Source organism: Rattus rattus, chromosome 3, assembly GCF_011064425.1.
Source record: "Rattus rattus isolate New Zealand chromosome 3, Rrattus_CSIRO_v1, whole genome shotgun sequence".
Taxonomy (NCBI): Eukaryota; Metazoa; Chordata; class Mammalia; order Rodentia; family Muridae; genus Rattus; species Rattus rattus.
Window position 1 is genome coordinate 38,648,908 of NC_046156.1, and position 22,766 is coordinate 38,671,673.

The 22,766-nt window shown below is 42.9% G+C and overlaps 1 protein-coding gene across 3 annotated transcripts in view; it reads left to right on the plus strand.

Annotated features, from left to right (window-relative positions):
• LOC116896312 (TLC domain-containing protein 4) overlaps positions 1-20,129 on the plus strand; it is a 50,598-nt gene extending 30,469 nt beyond the window's left edge. For all 3 annotated transcript variants that reach the window (XM_032897401.1, XM_032897400.1, XM_032897402.1), the window contains 3 exons: positions 353-447; positions 16,444-16,517; positions 19,549-20,129. In XM_032897401.1, coding sequence (XP_032753292.1) covers positions 353-447; positions 16,444-16,517; positions 19,549-19,867 — 488 coding nt within the window. In that variant the 3' untranslated portion in view covers positions 19,868-20,129. The remainder of the gene's footprint in view (positions 1-352; positions 448-16,443; positions 16,518-19,548) is intronic.
• The last annotated feature ends 2,637 nt before the right edge of the window (positions 20,130-22,766 follow it).

Below are 22,766 nucleotides of genomic sequence, written 5' to 3' on the forward strand. Positions count from 1 at the left end.
ATCTTGTTTAACGCTGGAAACAAGTTCTTTGTCAACACTTTTAGAATTGTCAAATTTAGCTGTTAGTATTGTCAGGTGTTGGCTTTCACTCCCCACCCCTGCCCCACATTCTGAGATGGGAAACTTGCCCTAGCTTGACGTTCTGGAGTAGCGATGGTGTTGGGGATGAGGCAGGAAAACAGGAACAGATACTTCGTTTGACAGTGAGGAGAGTGAGTAGAGTCAGAGATGTACAGAGAGCTGTGGTGTCAGAATGGACAGCCAAGAGTTAACAGACAGAGAGGGAAATACACTTATGAAACCAAGCAGCAGCTCTTTCTCCAAGGTAACATCTCATTTCTCTTTCTTGCAGATTTATTGATTATACTTTTTAATTGGAAAGTGATCGGAGACAAATTTTTTATAATTCACCATTGCGCAGGACTAATTGCATACTACTTTGTATTGGTGAGTACCAGATTCACGATAGCCTACCCAGCGGACACTGCTGGAGACGCGTGCAGCTGGACATAAATCTCAGCCTAGAAGTCTTGTTTGTTGTTTGTTTTGAGACAGGTTCTCTGGGGAGCCCTGGCTGTCCTGGAACTCATTCTGTAGACCAGTTAGACCTCAAACTTAGAGACATCAGCCTGCCTCTGCTTCCTGAATGCTGGAATTAGCACCTGGCATTCTGTAAGTTTTAATTCCCAGTGGCCACATTCAAATGCACGCAGGGATCACTCTCAAGTCAACTTACAATAACTAAAACAATGAACTCAATGAATTAGTTTTTCTACTAATACCTATGCTAATTTGTTTAGTTCAGTTTTGCTCATTTGAGATGGGGGTCTCACATAGCATAGGCTAGCTGAGGCAATCTTGAGCTAACACTCCCCCACCCATTTCCCCCTCGTAACAATTGTACCAAACACATATTAAAAGGAAAAGCCATGCATTACATTACAATCTTGTTAAGCTGAGTTTTAGGGGTCCTGTGCATTTCCCCCAATGCTTTGGGGCTCTTACCTTTGTCTTTTAAGTAATGGTAATGATGATTCACAGTACAGCAATGAGGCTGAAGTTATAATTACAGTATTTTGGTTTTTGAGAATTTCATATGTGGGTGTACTGTGTGTTGACATCGTCTCCCCCCTCCCTCAGTGCCCCAATCCAACTTCTCCCATACTTCCTCAGCTCTTGACTTCCGCTGCCTTCACCTCTCAGGTGGAAACATGGGCCACCACTCCTAATTCAATCAGTGTGTCTTTATGTATTCATAAACCAAGTCAGGCAAATGACACTAATTACTTCAGTTTCCACTTAAAAAACCCTAGGACCTCACCTCACAGATGTAAATACTTGTCTTTCCCGATACATTTGTGATTTAACAGCCGTGGATGTGTATAGATTTCTGTGTGCTGTGGTCCCTTACATGGATCTGTAAGCTTAGATAAACTGCTGTTCTGTTTTGGCCTCTGGAATCACAAGCTTGGTAAACGGCTGGCTGTGCATAGATTGACAAGTTGAATGCTTAATTATATGAGATGAATACTAGCTTCCCTTTGGACGTTCATGCCTGCTTTTAAAAAATCAAGTGCATGCTGATTTAGAGGAGAAATTAATGGTTGTCTTACTTAGTGAGTTGATGAATAAGGCCCACTGCCATCTTGTTGTTTTAATGTATTCCTCTCATGTTTTAATATGAACTAAATTCACCTGAAGTTAGTCTGTTTATAGCAAAGCAAAATCCTGGAACTTGCCATCAAGACCAGGCTGATCCTGCCTGCCTGTGCCTCCCAAGGGCTGGCATTGAACAGTAACTCGAGTTTTAGGGCAGAAATCTCAGCTCCTATGGCCTCATCAGGCATTTAATGACACCCAAGGAAAAGATGGTGAAAAGCAGAGAAAGGAGATTTCGTCAATCTGGAGATGATTGATGTCCGGAGTTCATCTTCAGACGACTGACATGAGCCCCAGTTTTAACTAGAGGCAGACTTAGCCCAGGACATGAGGTTGGCACAGGCCATCCTGCTCAGGGCATGGTCCCTTAGATCGCTGTCTCAGATCTGGTTCTGCGAGCTGGTCCAATGAGAAGTTATCCCTGTCATTGCTGAGGGGACTAACCTGGTTCCTCAAAGATTCTCCAGCTCAGGGTAGCCTTGCTTTTGTCATTTCAGAGCACTTGACTTCATGTCAGCAACTGTTTAAAGCTCTTTTCTTAAATGATTTTGTTATAGGAATTAAATAAAGTAGGAGTAGAGGCAAGTTTTAAATACAGACTCTAGTGAAGAAAGTTTGAATAGCAGGATGTGGATTTAAGATATTACAGGTTATACTTATGATTTTTAAACACACATGCATGTATACATATGAGTGTTTTACTTGTATGCATGTATACATACCATTTGCATGCCCTGGAACAAGAGTTGCAGGCACTTGTGAACTACTGTGAGGGTGCTGGGAATTGAACCCAAATCCTCTGCAAGAGCAACAAGTGTTCTTAACCATTGAGACATCTCTCTAGCCCCCTACACCTAGGTTTTACAATGCCTTTGTATGTGTGTCTGAGCCTGCTGTGTGTTTGTGTGTATATGTGTGTGCATGCATGCATGTTTATGCCTGTGGAGGTCAGAGGTGTTAGTTAGGCTCCACCAGACCTGGCTTTGTATATACGTTGCTAGGTATTGATTTTAGCTCCTCCCGCTTTGATGGGAACATTTTACTGACTGAGTTTCCTCCCTAGCTTTGGATTAATTAATGTTTTGAGCACTTTTTCTATTACTTACTGCATTCACTAGATTAAAGTTTTTTTCCTACAAGAGTAGATTAAATCTTGGGAACAGATTTAATCTGTACAGAGAGGTAAGCAATGGCCTTTTAAAGTGCCATTCAGGTTTCAGCCCTGAGAAAGGATGCTGGTCAGCAAGGGGAGAGTGACATTATCTCTTACTGTGGGGACATGGAGTGATTTATGCTTTAATGCATTAAAAATACTTATTTTATGTGTGCGGGTGCTTTGTGCCATGTATGTGCTTGGAGGCCAGAAGAGAGTACTCGGTTCCCCAGAACTAGAGTTACATGGTTGTGATCCACCACATGGGTGCTGGGAATTGAATCTGGGTCTTCTGGAAGAGCAGCAGTGCTCTGAAGCTTTGAGCCAATCCTCCAGCCCCATAATGCCTTGTAAAGGACCTTCCCCTTCCTGTCCTGATTTTTTTCTTCCTTCCTTCCTTCCTTCCTTTTTTTTTTTTTTTTTTTTTGACTCAGTGTGGTTAGTGTCCTTTTTATTAGGACTCCCTGCCTGGCTCGTACCTGTGTCTGATTAGTTACTTGTAAACATGAAGGTCATTGCGGGCACACCGTTCTCAGCTCTGCATCAATGTAGTGTCTTATTATCTATTTATTACACTGGTCTGCTACAGTTTAGGACAAAACTTTCTAATGGGTCTTCATGAATTCATTTAGAAGTATTGATTGGAATGTGGTATCTTAGGAGTCAGAAGTTCTGTGTGGTTTCCTTTGTTTAACGATTCACGCCAGTTCCTGCCTTTTAAAAATACTTTAGGGCAAATTGTGTATGAAGGTCCTATTGAAAGTGAGAGGCTGTCGTGCCACGCCCTGGACTGGCACTTTGTGATAGGCTCCGAGGATTAGGAAGATATTGGCTCTGTATTTAGCCTTAGTAAAAACATCCAGGGGCTGGAGAGCTCGTGGCCAGTAAGCATTGGCACCTGAGCGTGAACAGCCTTTGTGTAAAAGACGTGGACTTGGCGGCTTATGTTTGTTCCTGCCCTTGGGAGGGCGGGAGGGCGGTGTTCTAGTCAGCTAGTGAGGTATGTTCCAGACCAGTGAAAGACGTAAGGGGGACTCAAAAAAATAAGGGGGGGGACCATGATGAAGACCTCCAAGTTTACCTCTAGCTGCCACATGGGTGGACACAGACACCTGCACACATATGCATGCATCATAAATCTTATCTGCATAGCAGTGCCATAAAATAAATACCACTCCCTAGCCTTTTATGGGTAATGGAGTTAGGAAATTCTTAGCTTAAAAACATTTGTTTTGGAGACCGCGTTTCCCTGTGTAACCCTGACTCTCCTGGAATGTGCTATGTACGCCAGGCTGGCCTTGAGCTCTCAGAGATCCACCTGCCTCTACCTCCTAAGTGCTGGGATTAAAGGCTGTGTGACCCATGCCCAGCTAAAATGATTTTCATAGTGTATTTAACTGTATTCAACACATAAATACTATGTCCTCCCGTTTCTCTCCATTGGGATAGCCTAGGGAAAAAGTTTAGGAACTGAGTAGGTGGCTCAGTGGTCAGAAACCTTGCTATGTGAACCTGAGGACTGAGCTTGGATTCCCAGAACCACATGAATGCCTGGGGTCTGCAGCAGCCCTCCTGTTAATTCCAGCCTTAGAAGGTCCCCAGAGAAAGACTAGGTGTACACCACCCACTCTTGGGTCCTCTTGAGAACCCCCCTCATGTAGTAAGGTAAAGGGAAAGCAATGGAGAGTGATTTCCACATCAATTTTGGGCCCCACATGCACAATTACTGTGTATCTGCAAAAAATTGGCATGTGTTTGTTTCCATGGTGTCTTTGAGTTTTACTGCTATGAACAGACACCGTGACCAAGGCAACTCTTAATTGGGGCTGGTGGATAGGTTCAGAGGTTCAGTCCATTATTATCAAGGTGGGAACATGGCAGCATCCAGGCAGGCATGGTGCAGGAGGAGCTGAGAGTTCTACATCTTCATCTGAAGGCTGCTAGCAGAATACTGGCATCCAGGCAGCTATGGTGAGGCTCTTAAAGCCAATGCCCACAGTGACAAACTCGAACAAGGCTACACCTACTCCTATAGGGCCACACATTCTAATGGTGCCACTCCCTGGGCCAATCTCTTAATAGTTTAGTTTTGGATTGCTCCTCAGCAGCTGGAGATAGCGGCCACGTGGCGAGTGGGGCTCTCCCAACAGCCCTACTTGCAGCATCTCCTCTCCATCTATCTCCACTCTCCCTCATCTTCTCAGCACTTCCACAGCTCTTGATCTCCACAGTCTTTGCTCTCAGGCCTGCTTCTTTCCCTCCCCTCCCCTCTCCCCTCCTTTCCTCTCGTTTCTTCTCCTCTCCTCTCCTTTCCTTTCAGCTGTTTGTCCATCCTGGAACTCACCACATAGACCAGGCTGGTCTTACACTCAGATCTGCCTCAAGCCACTCTTTACCTTTTCTTTCCTAAAGAAGCTGCTGGGTGAGCCTGGAGCTGTCAGCCTTGGTAGCCACTCACTGTTCATGCAGCGAGCTTAGTCTGCCCTCCCTGACCACAAGTGGACAGTTATACCATTTTGGATGATGATGGTGCTCTGCCTCACAGAGGCTGTGCACAGGGGATTGCAGGAGTGCCACCTGTGGAGGAAGAAAATGCTGCTTAAACATCCAGGAATAGAGGCACACTGCTGCCATGGGTGTAGGAGGTGCCTCCCTACCAGGGTCATCTGGTCCAGGAAGACTAGCATATCTGTGGCTAAGGTTCTCTAAAGCACTGCCGGCAGGATCATTTAAGAACCACCTGAAGCTGACTTTGACAAAATGGAACTTCCTTTGTGGTGGCAGTTTGGGCAGTTCCCTAACTCCAGCTTCTTCTAGTCTGGAGTCTCGGGAAAGCATTGGTGGCTGGTGAGAGTCTTCTGCATTCATAAGGGTTGTTAAGCTATTGCTTGTCCAGATAGCCACTCTGGGAACCACTGAAAACGTGGTTGCTTGATTGACAAGCTCCTGTTGCCCCTTGTATTGGTGGATGGAAATTTTCATCGTCACCTTCCCATTCGAGCAAGCTTATCATGACTCTTCTCATGAGATGCCTAGAATTCTCAAGTCCATAGAGAGGAAATAGATTCCAAGTTGCCAAGAACTGGGCAGAAGGGATGAGGAGGGCTCGTTGTTTCATGGGACATTTCAAAACGCTCTGGGAATGCAGTGCTGATGGTTGTGTGTATTGTCGCTGACTCTACACTTCTAAAACTGCCGTGTAGTCTGTATTATATCACAATAAATTAAGAAAAGAAAGCTTACTTAGGAAAAATTAGGAAGAAGAACTTTTGTGCTGAACATATATTTTTAAAGTAAAGCTACATGCCAGGATGATAAACCTAAATGAATAGAGCTTGCATTCACATTTAGACTTAATAACCCGTGAAAGAGAGAGATGCCCCAGTGGTAGGAGACCACATTCCATCAATAGTATATCATGTCTGAAAATGGAGGCTGTTTTCAGATTTGGACTCTGCCAGGAAAGGCACTGTGTCTCATTAGAAAGCGCTCTTATTGGCCCAGTCAGAGCACACCCAACGTAGCCCCTATCTAGAGTTCCCAACCTTGCATATTCAGAAGGAGATACTCAGGAGAGCAGCCAGTTGACTGGAGAGGCAGGATTAGATTAGATCTCAGTTGTATTAATCGAAGACCCCAGAGGTGAGAGCCTGGACAGGAGAATGGTTACCGGACACCTAGCTTTGAAATGTCCCTCAAATGTCAAGGGGACTGTGAAGTAGTAGAGAGAGGAGACTTAACTGTGGGTTGATGTAAACATTGCAGCCATAAGTGATATGAACATTCACGTTAGAGTGTTTTGAACTGAGAGGTAGGGGTGTGTGTGTGTGTGTGTGTGTGTGTGTGTGTGTGTGTGTGTGTGTGTGTGTGTAGGGCAGTGTTGTCAAGATGAGGATGTGTATCTTAATGTGGTTTCTACTGGGGAACTAATTCAGAAAACAGCCAGGCATGGTAGTGCATGCCTCTAATTCCAGCATCTAAGTGGTTGGGGCAGGAAAGTAGCAAGTTTGAGCCAGCCTACGCTACAGTATAGCAAGACCCTTTCTCAATGATTAAGTAAATAAATAAGCAGAAATAAGTCAATGACACTGTAGTAATTTAGGGAATGAAAAGATCTTGGGCCAGTTTCTTTTTCCTCCATAGTATTGGCTGTAATTGGTATGTTATTACAGTCTATATAGTGCACATACATACTTTGCTGAATTTTCTGGGAGCTTTTAAGATATGTAGTACTAAATCTGTCCTTTAAAATTCCTGTCCGGCTGAGTGTGGGGTCCATGTTCTTTCATCTCAGCATAGCACACAGGAGGCTGAGGCAGGCACTTCTGTGAGTTCTGGACCAGCTCGAGCTACACTATGAGATCCTGTCTCAGCAAAACTTCATGGGATATAAAGTGAATAAATAAATTTAAAAAGTCTTTGACATTCAGAGAAAAAAATGGAGAAGGTTTCATAGGTGAGAAAACATTATGGAGACATCACCCCTTCTCAGGAGATGGTCAGGAGTTGGGCTGGAAGGAAATGGGGTTCGTGGAAGCATGGTGAGCTTGGCAGAAAGAGGTTTATGAGGACATCCCAGTGGGCACACATTTGGATAAGATGGAGCCTCTGAGCGAAGGGTGACTAAAATGCCTCGCTTTTTACAGTTCACAGAATGGCTGTGGGATCTGTAGTCAGGGGACTTGATGTGTCATGTTCAGCAAGGAAGAAACCAAAAGGCTGGCACTCTGGTACTCATTTTAATCCCAGCACTTTGCCTCTTTGAGGCCAGCCTGGTCTGTAGAGTGAGTTCCAGGACAGCCAGGGCTACACAGAGAACAGGTAGGGGGAAGGGGAGGGGAGTTGGGAGGAGGGAGAGAGAGAGAGAGAGAGAGAGAGAGAGAGAGAGAGAGAGAGAGAGAGAGAGATCAGAGTGGGGAGGATATTCTTAGCAGGTTCTGTCAGGCATTTTCTGAAAGGGGAATTCCCAAAGTGATGTTTCAGGAGTCCTGGGGAGGAAGCAGGGCTTCTCCTGACCCAGCTCTGGAACACAGGACATAGATAGCACAGTCCTTCATCAGTCAGTCACCTGAGTGGCCAGTGGCAGCCCAGCCTCAGAGAGGAGGAAGGAGATGTCAACACTTGCTGATAGGAGCCTGTGTATGTAGAGAGAAGAAATTCACGGTGTCCATTTTCAGAGATTGTTCCTATCGTGGTTGGCCAGTTTTAGATATCATAAAATAGAAAGGGTTTTCACTTGATGCTTCTAGCTGGCTTTCCTTCAGAGGCGAATGAGCTCTTGGTCTCAGAAGCGATGCTCCTATTTAAGGCAAGAATCAGCTCGGGGGAAAAATGGGTCAACTACTGCATGAGTCTTTGTGGATATAACAGTCAGTAAGGTACAGGACTGACGTCCTTGGCAGGTGCTGGGCCTGTAAGAAGCAAACAGAGATGTGTGGAGAAAATGACCTGTTAGTTAAGGGACTTGACAACTTTTCTAGTGTAGGAGATCCCTCTGGAGAATATTGTCTGGAATGCAGGGGGTGCTTGTAAGTGATCGTTAACCACAGCAGAGAGAGTTAGCTTCGTGAGATGTAAAGGTCTTGGACATTGCTCAGTTTGCTGTGTGCCGGAATCCCCTGCAGCCTGTGAGAACTAGGCTGCTGATCCCTGGCTCCAGGGATGTTTGCAATGAGGCTCAAGAATGATGTATGTCTAGGCTCGCGGAGATGGCTCAGTGCAAAGTGCTTGCTGGGTAAATGTTAGGACCTGAGTTTGGATCCCCAGCACCCATGCCAAAGCCTGGTCTAGCGGGGTGCATCTGTTCTTCCAGTGCTGGAGGGAGGGAGAGAGTCAGATCTCAGAAGGCAAACCCTAGGTTCAGTGAGAGAAGCTGTCTGAAGAAGTAAGGTGGAAGGAAGGCAGCAACAGCTGGTGACATCTGCCTCTGGTGTAGGCAAGTGCACACGAGACCCACGTGCACAGACCACATAGACATCAGAGAAAAGAAGCAGCCTGTGTGATGGCTCAGCCAGCAGAGGCGCTTGCCGTGCGAGCCTGGGACCCGGATTCCATCTGCAGGTGCCACATGAAGGTAGAGGAGATTTTACAGAGCCGCTCTCCATATGGCTGCCATGTGCACCCTCACACAGCGATCTCTCACACACAAATAATACTTTTTAGAAAAAGGATTGGTGCAATCCTGAAGTGTATTGATTGTTGAGGACCTGGAGAACCATGGGAAAAAGGACTCAGGCTCCATTAATCTCGATCATATTCTCATTCTCTTTCTCAGCCTATAAGTCATTCCAATAAATTCATTCTCTCTCCTCTTCTCTCTCTCTCTCTCTCTCTCTCTCGCTCTCTCTCTCTCTCTCTCTCTCTCTCTTCTCTCTCTTTCTCTCTCTCTCTCTCTCTCTCTCTCTCATGCTTTAATTATTTCTTTATTTGCCTCGACCCCATAGACAATGATTATATTTCTATATATCTATGTATCTATATATCTATATCTATATCTATATCTATATCTATATCTATACCTATCTATCTATATATATATCCACAGAACCTAAATGTCCTCCAGTGACCTAGCCCAATTCTCCATTGACTCCAAGGTGAGAATTCAGACAAATGTCCACAGAGGTTACAGCATACATACGGTTCTGTTATATCTCCTATGTGACCCCTTCATAAGGAAGACATTTTATCTCAGGTTTTCATTTTAGTGTATCTTAGAAGAAATCTTGTGTTAAATTGCCTCCACCTTCTTCTTGGGTAAGGACTACACTTTTGTGCCTCTGCTGTTGCTGTCCACAGCTTTTCTTGGTAGGCCTCGTACAATCTTGGGAACAGGGTGGCGTGTGTTGAAGGGCTGACAGTAGCTCTTAGTCTTGCCTGTCCTAGGTCGTTATGCTGTGCATTTTTATTTCTGTACTATGATTTATTCCTGATACGGAGTAGTAATGCAGCATCACCTTATTAAAATATATTTGAAGCCTTTTCAAAAAAAAGGGGGGGACTATGTATTTCTAGCACGTTCCCAGACCCTTTACTCAGGCACTCTGAATAAGAAAGTGAAGATTTTCTTGGGGAGGAGAGAATTTAGAAGGCCTCACGTTTTCTTACAATGTGGACGATGTGCACTTTGGGTGAATATGGTTAGAGAAAGACACTTCTAAGGTGCTATTTTTCACCAGTAACGTGAGGTTTAAAGGATATCGTAAATGACATTGTCTCTGGCAGTGATTTGATGCCTTGGCTAAAGGCCACATTTTATCCTGTGAACTATGAATGGAGTTGGAAGAAATGATCAGTGACTGTTTTCAACCTAGTCTGCTTCCTGAAAATACTTCTGGGCTTGCCATTAAGTGTAGAGGAAAAACTTAAAACTTTAAGACTAAGGCTCTTGCTACCTTCATACTTCACTATGTCTTATGGCTTTAGTATGTCTTTTAAAATTATTGTTTTTTTAAGAATTGGGGACAGCTGGACAGAGGGCTCAGCAGTCACTGGCTGCCCTTCCAGAGGACCTGGCTCAATTCCCAGTATCACATGGCAGCTCATATGCTTGCAACTCAGGACACCTTCTTCTGGCCTCCCTGCCACCAGGCACACACGGCACACATACAAATACATAGGCAACAAAATATATCTACAAAATAAGCAAATCAGTGAATAAATAAGTAAAAATTACTATAAAAATTTGGCAGTAGCACTTATCTTTTGAAGGCCACAGGAAGTCATTGGGCAGGAAAGTTGACGTACTTTGGAACACCTTAGCTCAATCACACTGGGCATAATGATGTCACATGCCGAACTTTTAAAACACCTAGTCCCAAGAAGAAGACCGCTGTTCATCAAAACCAGATTGGAAGAAGAGCTGCCTTTAGCCAAGGGGAGGGAACGATGTCCTCAGTGAGGAGACACCTGTCATGGGTGTTAACGTGGGAGTCCACTACCGTGAGGAGTGGCTGAGCAGACCAGGTGGCCCACACCTGCAGTCCCAGCATTCCCAGGTGAGCCAGGAGGATCACAGATTCAAGGCTTGTCTCTCATGTGTAATGAGAGTCTGAAGGCTTCGCTATGGTGTACAGCAAAACTCTGTCTCAAAAGAAAGTGAGAAGGGAGGTGAGGACGGATAGACAGACAGGCACAGCCAAAAATAGAGAGATTGCTGGAACAAAATAAAAGATTTTGCACTTGGTTCAAGTAAGAGTCCCATTAAAAATAACTTTTCCCTTTGCATGATTTCTCTTGCATTAATTCACTACAGAGTTTGTAGAAAAAAGGCAGTGAACTTTGGTTTTCTTATTTTATTTGAATTATGTACAATTAAACAATTATTCTTCTAATCTTTTTAAATTTATTGTTTTCTTCTGAGACTCGTTATGTAGCTTACATTGGCTGGAATCTAAATCGGTGCTGGATAGCAGGTGTGCCAGCGTGCCGAGATTTCACCCCTCTAAGTCAAGTGCGACAGCCAGTTCACTTTTTAAAAGGCTTATTGTCTTTATATGTATGCGTCTGTATGTGTAGTTGTGGATATGGAGCATCATGGGTGTGGGTGCCGGGAACCAAAGCCAGGTCCTCTGCAAGAGTGGCAAGCGCTTTTGTCTGCTGAGCCATCTCGACCCCCAACCAATTCTTCTGGACAAACTCATCTGTACTTTTAACAAGTCACCACAATTCTTATTAAGAATGCACGTAAAATATGCATGAACTTGCAACGTGAGTGGCAGTTGTTTCCGGTTATTTTAAAGTGCTTCATGTGCACAAATTGGACAGGTCAGGCTGTTCTGATTTCCATCCTTGTCTCCTAGCTGCAAACGTGACCTCTGTTATGTATTAAGTTAAAATTAATTTATAATAAAACAAAAATGAGTGTGACCTACCCATGAGACATAGAATGTCCTCCATCCCAGGAAACCCTTCCCATGATGTGGAAGTGTCCATGGCAACTCAGATTTACAGTTTGCGGTGTTGATCACCCATCAGTGGGACATTTGGGTACAACTGAAGTGGCTGGGACTGAGCAGCCACAGCCCCTCTCGAACTTCAGATTTTGGACTGACAGTTGGGGTTGCATCGAGAGAGCACTGGCTTAATATATAAGTTGAATTTTCTAGAGCGACTATATGTTCTCAGAGTTTACGTAACGAAAATGAGATGACCTATGATACCAGAATGCCCAGATATCACTGATGTAAGGTCGCCATTCTTATGTATGGAAACATATATGTATATAGGTATATATATACACACACATACACACATGCATGTATATTTGTTTTTTTTTAAGATTTATTTATTTATTTTATGTACAGTATTGTGCCTGCATATGTGACTGCAGGCCAGAAGAGGGCATCCTATCCCATTACAGATGGTTGTGAGCCACCATGTGGTTGCTGGGAATTGAACTCATGGCCTCTGGAAGAGCAGTCAGTGCTCTTAACCACTGAGCCATCTCTCCAGCCCCATGCATGTATATTTGTATGTATATATATGTATGTCTAGGTAAATGTATGTATTTATATATAAATATATATACACACATATCACATGACCTATAACTGAATTACAGAGAAATGCAGTAAAAAGAAATATAGTAAAAATGCAGAAAAGAACTGGGGACTCCACATTGGCACAAGTTGAGTTAAGTTTCCTCCAGCATTCGTATGTTGAATGTCCTCGTGTCCAGTACCTCTGAAGGTGTACAGGAAATAGGTCTACTTGCATACATAATTAGCTAAGAGGAATTCATACTACAGTAGGAGGGGCCTTTTAATACACCATTACTATGTCCATTTAGAAGAGAGTAATTTGGGACCAGGAATTCTATATGAAGAGAGGAGTTAGGCCACCAAAGTGGAGGAACCATCTTGCTGGGAGCAAGAGCGGAGCAGAGAATTCCTTGACCTTCATAGACTATACCTGTTCTCACCTTCCCCTGGACTTGTGCCTTCCAGAGCTGTGACATATCCTCTTGAGATCCTTCACATCCACCCAGCACTCAGTTCTGTTACAGCCCTCCCAAATCAACCCAGTTTTAGGAGAGGAGACGAACAGGCACAGAAGGTCATGGGATTCCACACGTCTGGGATGAAATGGGCAGCTACATCTGAACAAGCTGTACCTGCTTCATCTTCCAGAAAGCTTGATCATCGCTACGTGAGATCGAATAAGCTTGCATTTCCTAATTCCAGGGCCTAACTCAGATTTCTTCTTGACAGAGTGGTTAGGGGGAGGAGGATCCTGGGGCTGAAAAGATTTTTTGACCCCTTATAACATAGACCTGATTCTGTCTGTGGGAGCAGTGATCAGACTTCTGTAGTCACATGACAACAGGAGTCATGGCAACAACCTGCTTTGGGTGCTTTTGAAAAACAGAATTTCTAACTGAACTTCGCATTTTTGTAAAGATTTTTAGACATGGAAAGTAAACTAAGAGTTGATGTTAACATGCAAATGAGGTGTGGCTCATCTGCATATTTGGCAGGTAGTGCATGCACACATTTTGTCACACAAATGTGACACCAATGTCAGTATGTAAATGTCTTGCCAAAGGTGGGGAAAGGCATTACCTGCTAAGTTCCTTGTACACCCTGTTGCAGCTTCTGATACTGAGGATTTTATAAAGTATTTGATCATGTTTAAATTTCATCAAAACCTGCAGAACCTTTTAATTAAAAAATTAACTTTGTGTGAGAATAAGAGCGTCCAAAGACAAATGCCTACATGACAGCCATGCTTCTTGCTAGCCACAAAGATGCTGAAAAGCCAGCTGCTACAAACTCATAAAATGAAATGTCGAACAACAGTAGAGTAAGGCAAATATTTGTGGACAGTTTCTCTGAGTGCACTGACTTTGGAGGAGAGAACCATCAATGTTTGAGTTGTTTGATGTTATATGTTGATTGCAAGAAAAATCATACAATAGTTACTCAACTTTTGAAATCAAGGTAGCTTCAAAGCTTAAATACAAAGTAGGGAATGGGAATGTACCCAGGTCCAGTGATTGTCTAGCAAGCATAAAGGTCTGGGTTGCAGCTCAGTGGTCCAGTGCTTGTCTAGCAAGCATAAGGTCTGGGTTGCAGCTCAGTGGTCCAGTGCTTGTCTAGCATGCAGAAAGCTCTGAGCTTTATAGCAGCACTTAGTATCTGATATGGTGGAAGCAGGAGGTGGAGCTGAGAAGATCAGGGGTTCAAAGTCATCTCTGATTACCTAGGGAGTCCAAAGTCAGCATGATCTCTGTCAGATACTGTCTCAAATCAACAAAATCTACCAGAAAATGGGAGCCCCATCAAACAAAATTCTGTCATAACTTTTCAGGGAGTCCAGAGGTCTTTAGAGTATGAAGACACAAGATCTATTTCAGCATGGGCGGTATAAAGAATGATCTCCTACCGGCAAAGGACCTATACTAACAGCAGCTGGTCTCTTAAAACTAAGATTTTAGCTACACTGTGGTTGGATGTTTCTCGGGAACCGGAAATTTAATTTCTGTAATTCTAAAAGGCTTGCTGTTGCAGTCAAAACACATTTTTATATCTTAGCATCTTTATTGGGAGAACATGTAACCTGGGCTTGTCACAGTGGAAGGACAGTGGACACTGGACAGTGGACACGGCTGGCTGAGGAGCTGAAACACAAGCCAAAGCTCACGCTTCATTGGAGCATTTTACAGGGTTTGCCCCTCCCCCTTAGGCTGCAGGCTGTCATGGGTAAGGAAGAACTGTTACTGAAAAAGGGAACAGGAAAGAAAAATACCCTGCTGTATAATGAGACAGAAGAAAAAATTTAAACTTATTCTAGATAATGCTGTTAGTTGTCCTGTTGTGTTTATATTATTCTTAGAATGTGCTGCATAGCCTTAACATAGAGTATACCCTGTTAAACTGAAGTGTTCAACAGGGGTAAGGGTTAAGAATGGTGGCAGGACTGTAAGTGAAAAACAGCAAAGGAATAAAAGAGAACCCTTTGAGGTACTAATAATTGGCACTGTTATTTTTCACATGTTTCCTGTGTGGATCGTGTAAACACACACATCCTGACATCTCACGCTTGCGTTTTAGGTCCCAGTGTTCTGGGTCGCTGTGACAAGTTGGCCTGGGTCGCTGTGACAAGTTGGCCCATCTTTCACACACGGGACTCATTTGCCTACCAGCTTGGTCTTTGGCTAGTCCTCCTCCTTCCCTCCTCCTTTCCTACGCAGACATTCCACTGTCACCAAAGACAGTGAACTTGAAAATAGGAAACCGTAGATCCAGTAAAGCAATTCTGTGACCAAGCGCTGAGTTTTAAGTCCCCCAAGTAATTGCGTAGATAAGTAGTAAAAAAAAGTTTTTGGATAAGAATCCAATTTTTAATGCTTCACTTTTTTTAACTTAGCATGGCATGCCTGGCCAGAAAATAGTTTGCCAAGTTCTGTGTACATCTACTGGATTGGGGGTGGGCAGACTTTTATCTGAGATGTATCATAACTTGGTATGACTAGAGATGCTGGAGTGACTCCATTTTACACGTCCCCACCGTGGGGGTGTGGGTGTGTGGGTGTGTGGGTGTGGGTGTGTGGGTGTGTAGGTATGTGTGTGGGTGTGTGTAAGTGTGTGTGTAGACACATGTGTGGAAGTCAGAGAACAAATTACCCCTACCATGTGTGATCCAGATATCAAACTGAGCCATCTCACCAGTCTATTTCTTGACAATTATAAAAAGTACATTAAATAAAATTCTAAGAATTTTCTTTTTAATGTTTGTTGTATGCTTGTATTTTCTATCGTAATGAATTGGTAGAATTTGCTAAATATTATGTTTCAACTTTGAAAGAGGTCTCCCCCCCCCTGTATATATGTGTGTGTGTGTGTGTGTGTGTGTGTGTGTGTGTGTTAGCTCTAGAACCTTCTGATAAGTATGTATTTCTAGATCAAATATGATGGCCAGATTTGGTGTGTAATTGTGTTTAGCAAGTATATCCTTGCCCAAGATGCTTTGGGATGATTCCACCTTTGAGATGTTTAAGCTTCATACTGGACATTAACAGGATCTTTATAGATGTTGACCGTAAGACTCTTTAGCTTTAGGAACTCTCGCTTGTATGTATTGTTCTTCCTGCTGTGGTTTGAGGAGTCTGTGATGGTTTGTGGAGTGTGTTAGTTCAGTGAGCCAGTGGCTGGCCTTCTGTTTTCCTAGGAGAACATGCAGTGCTAAGTGACTCAGTGTGTGGCAGCCTACTGCTCACCTGTAGAGTTCTGAGCACATCCGAAGGAGGGAATCAGGAGGCTGGAGAGATGGTTCGCAGTTAAGAGCACTTGCTGCCCTTCCAGAGGCCCTGGGCTCAGTTCCCAGCACCCATGTGATGGCCCATGCCTGTCTGTCTGCAACTCCAGATCTCAGGGATCTGACACTTGGTCAGGTCTCTCACGGCAGCAGGCATGCATATGGTGCCCATACAAACAGTTAAGCTTACATTGCTACACCAAAAAACAAAGGTGTTTAAAAAAAAGAAAAAAAAGAAAGGAAAGTTGGTTTAATGATAAAAGGCAGAAGCCTGGTCTGTTTTTATAGCAATGGATTGTACACAGGAATGACTATTAGGACATTTTGTAATATTATGTTTTGGTAAGTCCCTGACACTGTTTCTGTCTTTCATCCAGAAAATTGGAGTGCTTGCATACATTGCCAATTTCCGCCTGCTTGCTGAGCTTTCCAGCCCCTTTGTAAACCAGAGGTAGGTTCCAGATCTCACGGTTTTAACTGTGTGTGGTTAATGTTGATTTATGGAAACCCAGAGGTAGGTTACAGATATTACAGTTTTTATTTTATTTTATTTATTAACTTGAGTATTTCTTATTTACATTTTGAATGTTATTCCCTTTCCCGGTTTCCAGGCCAACATCCCCCTACCCCTTCCCCTCCCCTTCTTTATGGGTGTTCCCCCCCCCTCCCCCATTGTCGTGAACATGGGTGCATCCTTTTTTCATTGGACACACTTTGGGTTACCTAGGTCTTTAGATCGTGTGTAGTTAGTTCATATTGTTGGCATAGACGAGTCCTCCAGGTCTAAGAGTTCTCTTACTTAGTATTCAGATAGCTGACTAGCTTCTGTAGCATCCTGAGAGGGTCAACCACATCCACACCCTCCTGGGTTGTTGGTCATTTGCTGTCCTAGACAAGCATGTTCTTCTAAAAGCATTCCACACATGTGCAGGTAATTAGCCTGGCTGCCTGCCTTCCTTCCTTCCTTCCTTCCTTCTTCTGTGCAGTGGGACAGAAGGTTGTCATTTCCCTTGCAAATCAGAGAAGAAATGGGAGAAGTATAGTTAACATTTTATCATTGCCCATGCCTCATATTCTAATCTTACTCGTTCCAGGAGATAATGTTTAGCAGCTTTAAGGCCATTTATGTGTTTTGAATCTCAGCAGTGAGAATTAGAAGCAGGGGGCTCAGGAGTTCAAGGTCATCAGCTTCCTAGGGTTCCAAGCCAGTTTTCCAGTCCTGTATGCCTCATGCCTACCGAACAGGACAGCACAGCCATAGTCATTTCAGGGTGTAGAAAGTTCTTTTGGACAGTGCTGCTTGAGAACAGACAGACAGACTTCTGCTGGCTGTTCTGCTGCTGCCGCTGCTGTGTATGGATTTCCACCACAATTGTTTCCTTCCTATGCTTGCTTTAGCCCAACACCCACAAAGCCAAAGGGCTGAACTCAGGGCAGGCGTCTAGTCTCCAGAGTCTGATGTGAATGTCCACATCATCTTCTTCCTTGAGGAAAAGGTTCACGGCTGCAGACCACTGAGGTCCCTCCAGCTCTGCCCTCTGTGCTATCATCTTTCACAGGGAAAATGACACGCAGCACCTTGCTGCTTAGAGGATAAAATTCGAGCCCTTTAATGTGGCACAGAGTTCTCCCCAGCTGTGGCTGCCTCACCCGCTTCTGCCAAAACTTCCACCTCCGCTTCCTGGAGAGCTGTCCTTGTCACCTTCCTTGCTCTTCAGCACCATTCACCTCGCTGAAGGGGGTCGAGCGCCTCAGGCTTGCTGTTCCTTTAACAGCAACGTATGCTTGCTGAGTTTTCCTCAGTTAGAAAATGTGTAGCTTTACAGCTGCTGCTAGACTGCCTTCTGAAGGGGCTGAACCTGTCTCCATCTTGATGCTTTCCTGTGACAGACAGTGTTGAACGTTTGTTTTTGATCTTTCAGCATGATGGGGTTTTTCTCTATGACAATGCGGGCCGTACCACATTGTCCAGACTTGTCACAAACTGCCCAGGCTCAAACATGAGCCCATCTCAACCTCCTGCATGTGTTTTTCAGTATGCTTGTTCTCCATCTCTACATGTTGGAGCATCTGTAATGGCGTGTTTGCGATCCTTTCACCCGTTATGAATGGGTTGTTCCCATACTGTTGAGTTTTAAGTATTTTATTTTTTAAAGATCTGTGTTAAAGATTGTTTTATATAAGTGCACTGTCACTGTCTTCAGACACACCAGAAGAGAGTATCAGATTCTTCTATTCAACTATGTGGTTGCTGGGATTTGAACGCAGGAACTCTGGAAGAGCAGTCTGTGCTCTTAACCACTGAGCCATCTCTGCAGCCCTCCAGTATTATTTTAGATATGGTGTTTTGGCACACATTAATGTTGTATTTTCTGTGCAGTTGTCTTTTTTATTCTCTTTAAATGTGAAAATTTTATTTGTTTGTTTGTTTGTCTGTTTTTTGACACATGGTTTCTTGTGAAGCTCTGGCTGTCCGGGCATTTGCTAAGTTGACCAGACTGGCCTGGAACTCGAGATCTGCCTACCTTTGCCTCCTGTGTGCTGGGATTGAAAGTTCATGCCACCATGCCTGGCCTCAAAGTACAAAATTTTAATTCTAGCAAAGTCCAGATTACCAATTTACTAGTCATGTCCACCTCCCACAACCCCCATGGCTTGCACTTCAGTGTTAAAGCTAAAAACTTTCATCAAACTTTTCCTGTTTTTTTTTATACTTTTGCATTTTACATATAGGTTTTTAATCTACTTTGAGGTAATTTCTCTGCCAACAACCCATGGATCTTTGCACAGTGGGAAAAGGCATACTTTTTCTATTGAGCTGTCCAATGTCAGAGTCAGAAGTCACTTGAGTATATTTGTATTATCTATCTCCGAGGTTTCTGTGGCACTGGTTTGTTTCTCTCACTGCCATGTGTCTTGAGTGTAGCTTTACTGTGATTCCCAGAAGTAGGTATCATGGCTCCCCCAGCTGTTCTTTTATAGTGTGCTGACTCCAAGGCACTTTGCCTCTTCATTTGACTCTTCCTGTGTGTGTGGTCATGCACACTTGGATATAAATTGTCCTGTGGGTGTGGTCAGGAACACACATTGACACAGTTGACATCCAGATGTTTTCATCAGTTGCTTCTCCATCTTATCTTTTTAGACAGTTCCTCACTGAACATGGTGTTTGCCATTTCAGTGAGTTGAGCTGGCCAGGAAGTTCCCAGGATCTGCCTGCTTTCAGCTCCCCTCTCCCAGCACTAGTGTTACTAGGGCGTTTTCACACCAACATTTTTTTTTTTTTTGAGTGCCAGGGATCAGAATTCAAGTTCCCATGCTTGCATAGGAAACACTTCATCCACAGAGTCATCTCCCCAGCCCCTCCATATAAGTTGTTATATGGTCCTTGAATAATTCTTCCTTCAATCTAAAGCACGAGAGTAGGGGCAGATTCTCAAGCTGTGGAATGAGTGTGATGATGTCTTTACTTCTCTTATCAGATGGTTCTTTGAAGTCCTGAAGTACCCCAAGTTTTCCAAAGTCAATGTCATCAATGGAATTCTTATGACCGTGGTCTTTTTCATCGTGCGGATCATCGCGATACCTCCAATGTACTTCTACGTTTACTCCGTGTACGGAACAGAACCCTACATAAGGCTTGGATCTGTAGTCCATTTTGTCTGGATCTCTTCTTGTATTGTTTTAGATGTGATGAACATCATGTGGATGATCAAAATCACAAAAGGATGCATGAAAGTCATCTCTCTCATCAGACAAGAGAAAGCCAAGGACAGCCTTCAGAATGGAAAACTCGATTAAAGGCGGCTTCATCAGACAGCTGTGTCCACAGACCATCTTCATTCCCTGTCTTGTCTGATAGGACGAGCTCTGTGCCGGCCGCTCTGTCAGGCAGCGTTGTTACTGTGGCGGTCTCAGTGTTTTTGTTTCTCCTTTCTTTCCTCTTTAGACAGGAGAAAATGCAATTTAGTTCTCATTTCAGGATTTCTTCTTTGCTTCTATATTTTTAGGCATGGATGGAAATCGAAAGGTTTAAATAAAAGTTGTAAGTAGAGTGGTAAAACTTTTCTGAACTCTCAGTGTACGTGAGGGTAGAAATGGTTTGGTGATTTGGTGGCCTCTGTCCACCACCCATTTTGCTGAAGGAATGAGAACGTGTGTGAGCGGCTGTCCATTGTGCTCCGTTCTTTGCTAATGTCAGTGCCTGTGCAAGGCCTCATGTCTGAGTTGCCAAGATGCCCAGGCCACCAGAAATGACACAATGTCATTGGAATATGCAGTCATCTGTTATGGTGGAGTATTTCTCACATTGATAATATCCTATTTGAAAATACTTTATGCATTTTAAGATTTCAGATGCTGCTTTATTTCTGTCTTTAGTGCTTTATCCAATTATATTTTTAAAATGTTATAGTGAGGCAAGGTTTAAGACCCATCTTGTGGCCCATTTGGTCGAATGTCTTCTGAAAGTGAATGCCAGTAGATGACTACTACTTGGGCTGATAGGAGGACCCCTAAAAACAGGTCCTCAACACTGCTGCCCTCCCCTCTGGTGCCTTGTACTTTCTCCAATGAGGATTATATTCTTACAAAATCTTCCCCAAGTTCCAAGTCTGACACCAGAACATCAGGAACGCTTCTGAAATCGGCCTCGTGTTGGTGGGACTAAAACTGCAGATAAGGCAGAGTTTGTGCTTTACTCATAGATTTTACTCAGGCTTGCTCAGTTTATCTTTGCTGTTTTGTTTTTCTTAAAGGGAAGGAAGGAAAGAAGGAAGGTGACTTAACCCAAGTATTCTGATTATCAAAACTGTCATTCTATGAGAAAAAAGTAATTGTGTGCGTGTGTGCGTGCGGGGGTGTTTTTCTTTTTACTTTGATTCTTGTAATCCAAATATAGAATTATAGCTATTATTGCTATTATTTAGCTATTATTGCCTTTATTTATTTTATCTTCTGAAGCACTTGACTTTAATGATTGTTCTTAAGAAACAGACTTAATCCAATTAGTGGTGAATACTTGAATTTAACTGAACCTAAACCAAAAGATCTAATCCATTTAGAGTCTCAGACTGAAGGAGAGCGTTTGACTCTCTCATTATTCATCTTATGACGACAAAAGGAGACTAGTGGAATGTAATCAAAACATTTAATGTAATGTAGTGTAATTTAATTGTCCAGTACAGATAGTCTGGCAAGTTCTGGTATGTTTAAAGATGGGAATTGAAATTCCAGTCAATCAAATGATAAAAATCAAGTTGATTGTCTTGTGCTTGGTGTGTTTACTCTTGAAAGATAAAGTCACGTAAAAGGCAGGCCTTTGTCTTCAAAGCAGCTGATGTCACACTGGTAATGGCTGGCTACGTTTATTGCTGTCTCCATCCTAGACTCGCAAGTGTGTATTGGTTGTGTAGGAATGCAAATGAGTTTATCGCTTGTGGCTCTTTTACAAGAAAATGGGCTTTTTTTTTTTTTTTAAAAAGAGAGAAGACACTTAAAAAACTATTTTGGAAATTCACTAAGAAAGGGATAAACCTCGAGGTAAATATTTTTGGCCTTTTGGATATTGCTACAATTCTGAACACAGATTTTAAACTTGCCATCAAAATGATGGTAGCATGTAGTTCTGAGTCTTCATGGAGGCAATGAGTGTTTCCTGCTTAAAAGGTCACATGTATCATCGATCATTGCTGTTATCATCGATCGATTATCATTGATCAATAGAACCAGTTAGTCTGTTCAGAATACCAAACATTGAACCAAGATTTGCCATTGCCTTTGTTAGCAATCCTTATTAGCTGCAGCATCTGGAGTTCAACTGTCCACATCCTTTATAGAAGGGCAAGCATTGGAAATGTCCTGCAAACTGCCACTGCAGGCAGCGCCCACCGGGGCTATATCTTGCTGTTCTGTGATCGTATTTATTAAAACAATGACATTTTCATTTATTGAATGACAAATTTTTGCTAGATATTTTAGATATAAGTATTTTGGCTACGTGGATTAATTTAAATGAGTCTATTAGGCATTCTGATATTTAACAAGTCTTAAAATATTTATAGAAAATAAAAGCAAATTGGTATAAATTTTTAATCAACTCTATTTTTCTAGAGAAGATTAGTGACAATCTGAATATGTAGTATTCTAGAAAACAAACTTTAAAAAAGGAGCAAAAATAAACTGATAACATGCAAGATCGGGGATCCTGCATTCGATATTTTATGTGTGAGACTTAAAATTTTTCGAGCTTGGGTTCATAGAATTCGCATTCTGTGTCTAAAATCACTTGAGGGATTGTTTGAATTTATTTGAAATTCAAAATGGAGTTATGCATGCATGCAAAGAAATTAACTCAAAGTACTCTAGTATGTTGGCTTTTTAAAATTGAAGTGGGTTTTTTCTGTTTTGTTTCGCTTGTTTTCTGTTATTTCATGGACCCGTCATGTGTTAAGAGGAATAATGGTAGATTTTACCATCTCTGAGAGTTGCCCTGCTGTACTTTGGATAAACTGGGTCCTTAAGGTTTGGAAAATTGCCTGTTTATAGGTATTTGGATGGAATTCTATCATAAATTTTAATAATTTGCTTAACTCAAAGTTTTGTTCAAGTGTTGGATTTTTTTAATTGCTTCCTCTCAGGCCTTGGGCATTTGGAGACAAGTTCTTTGTGAGGTTTCAGCTTAACTCCTGGTGGCATTTCT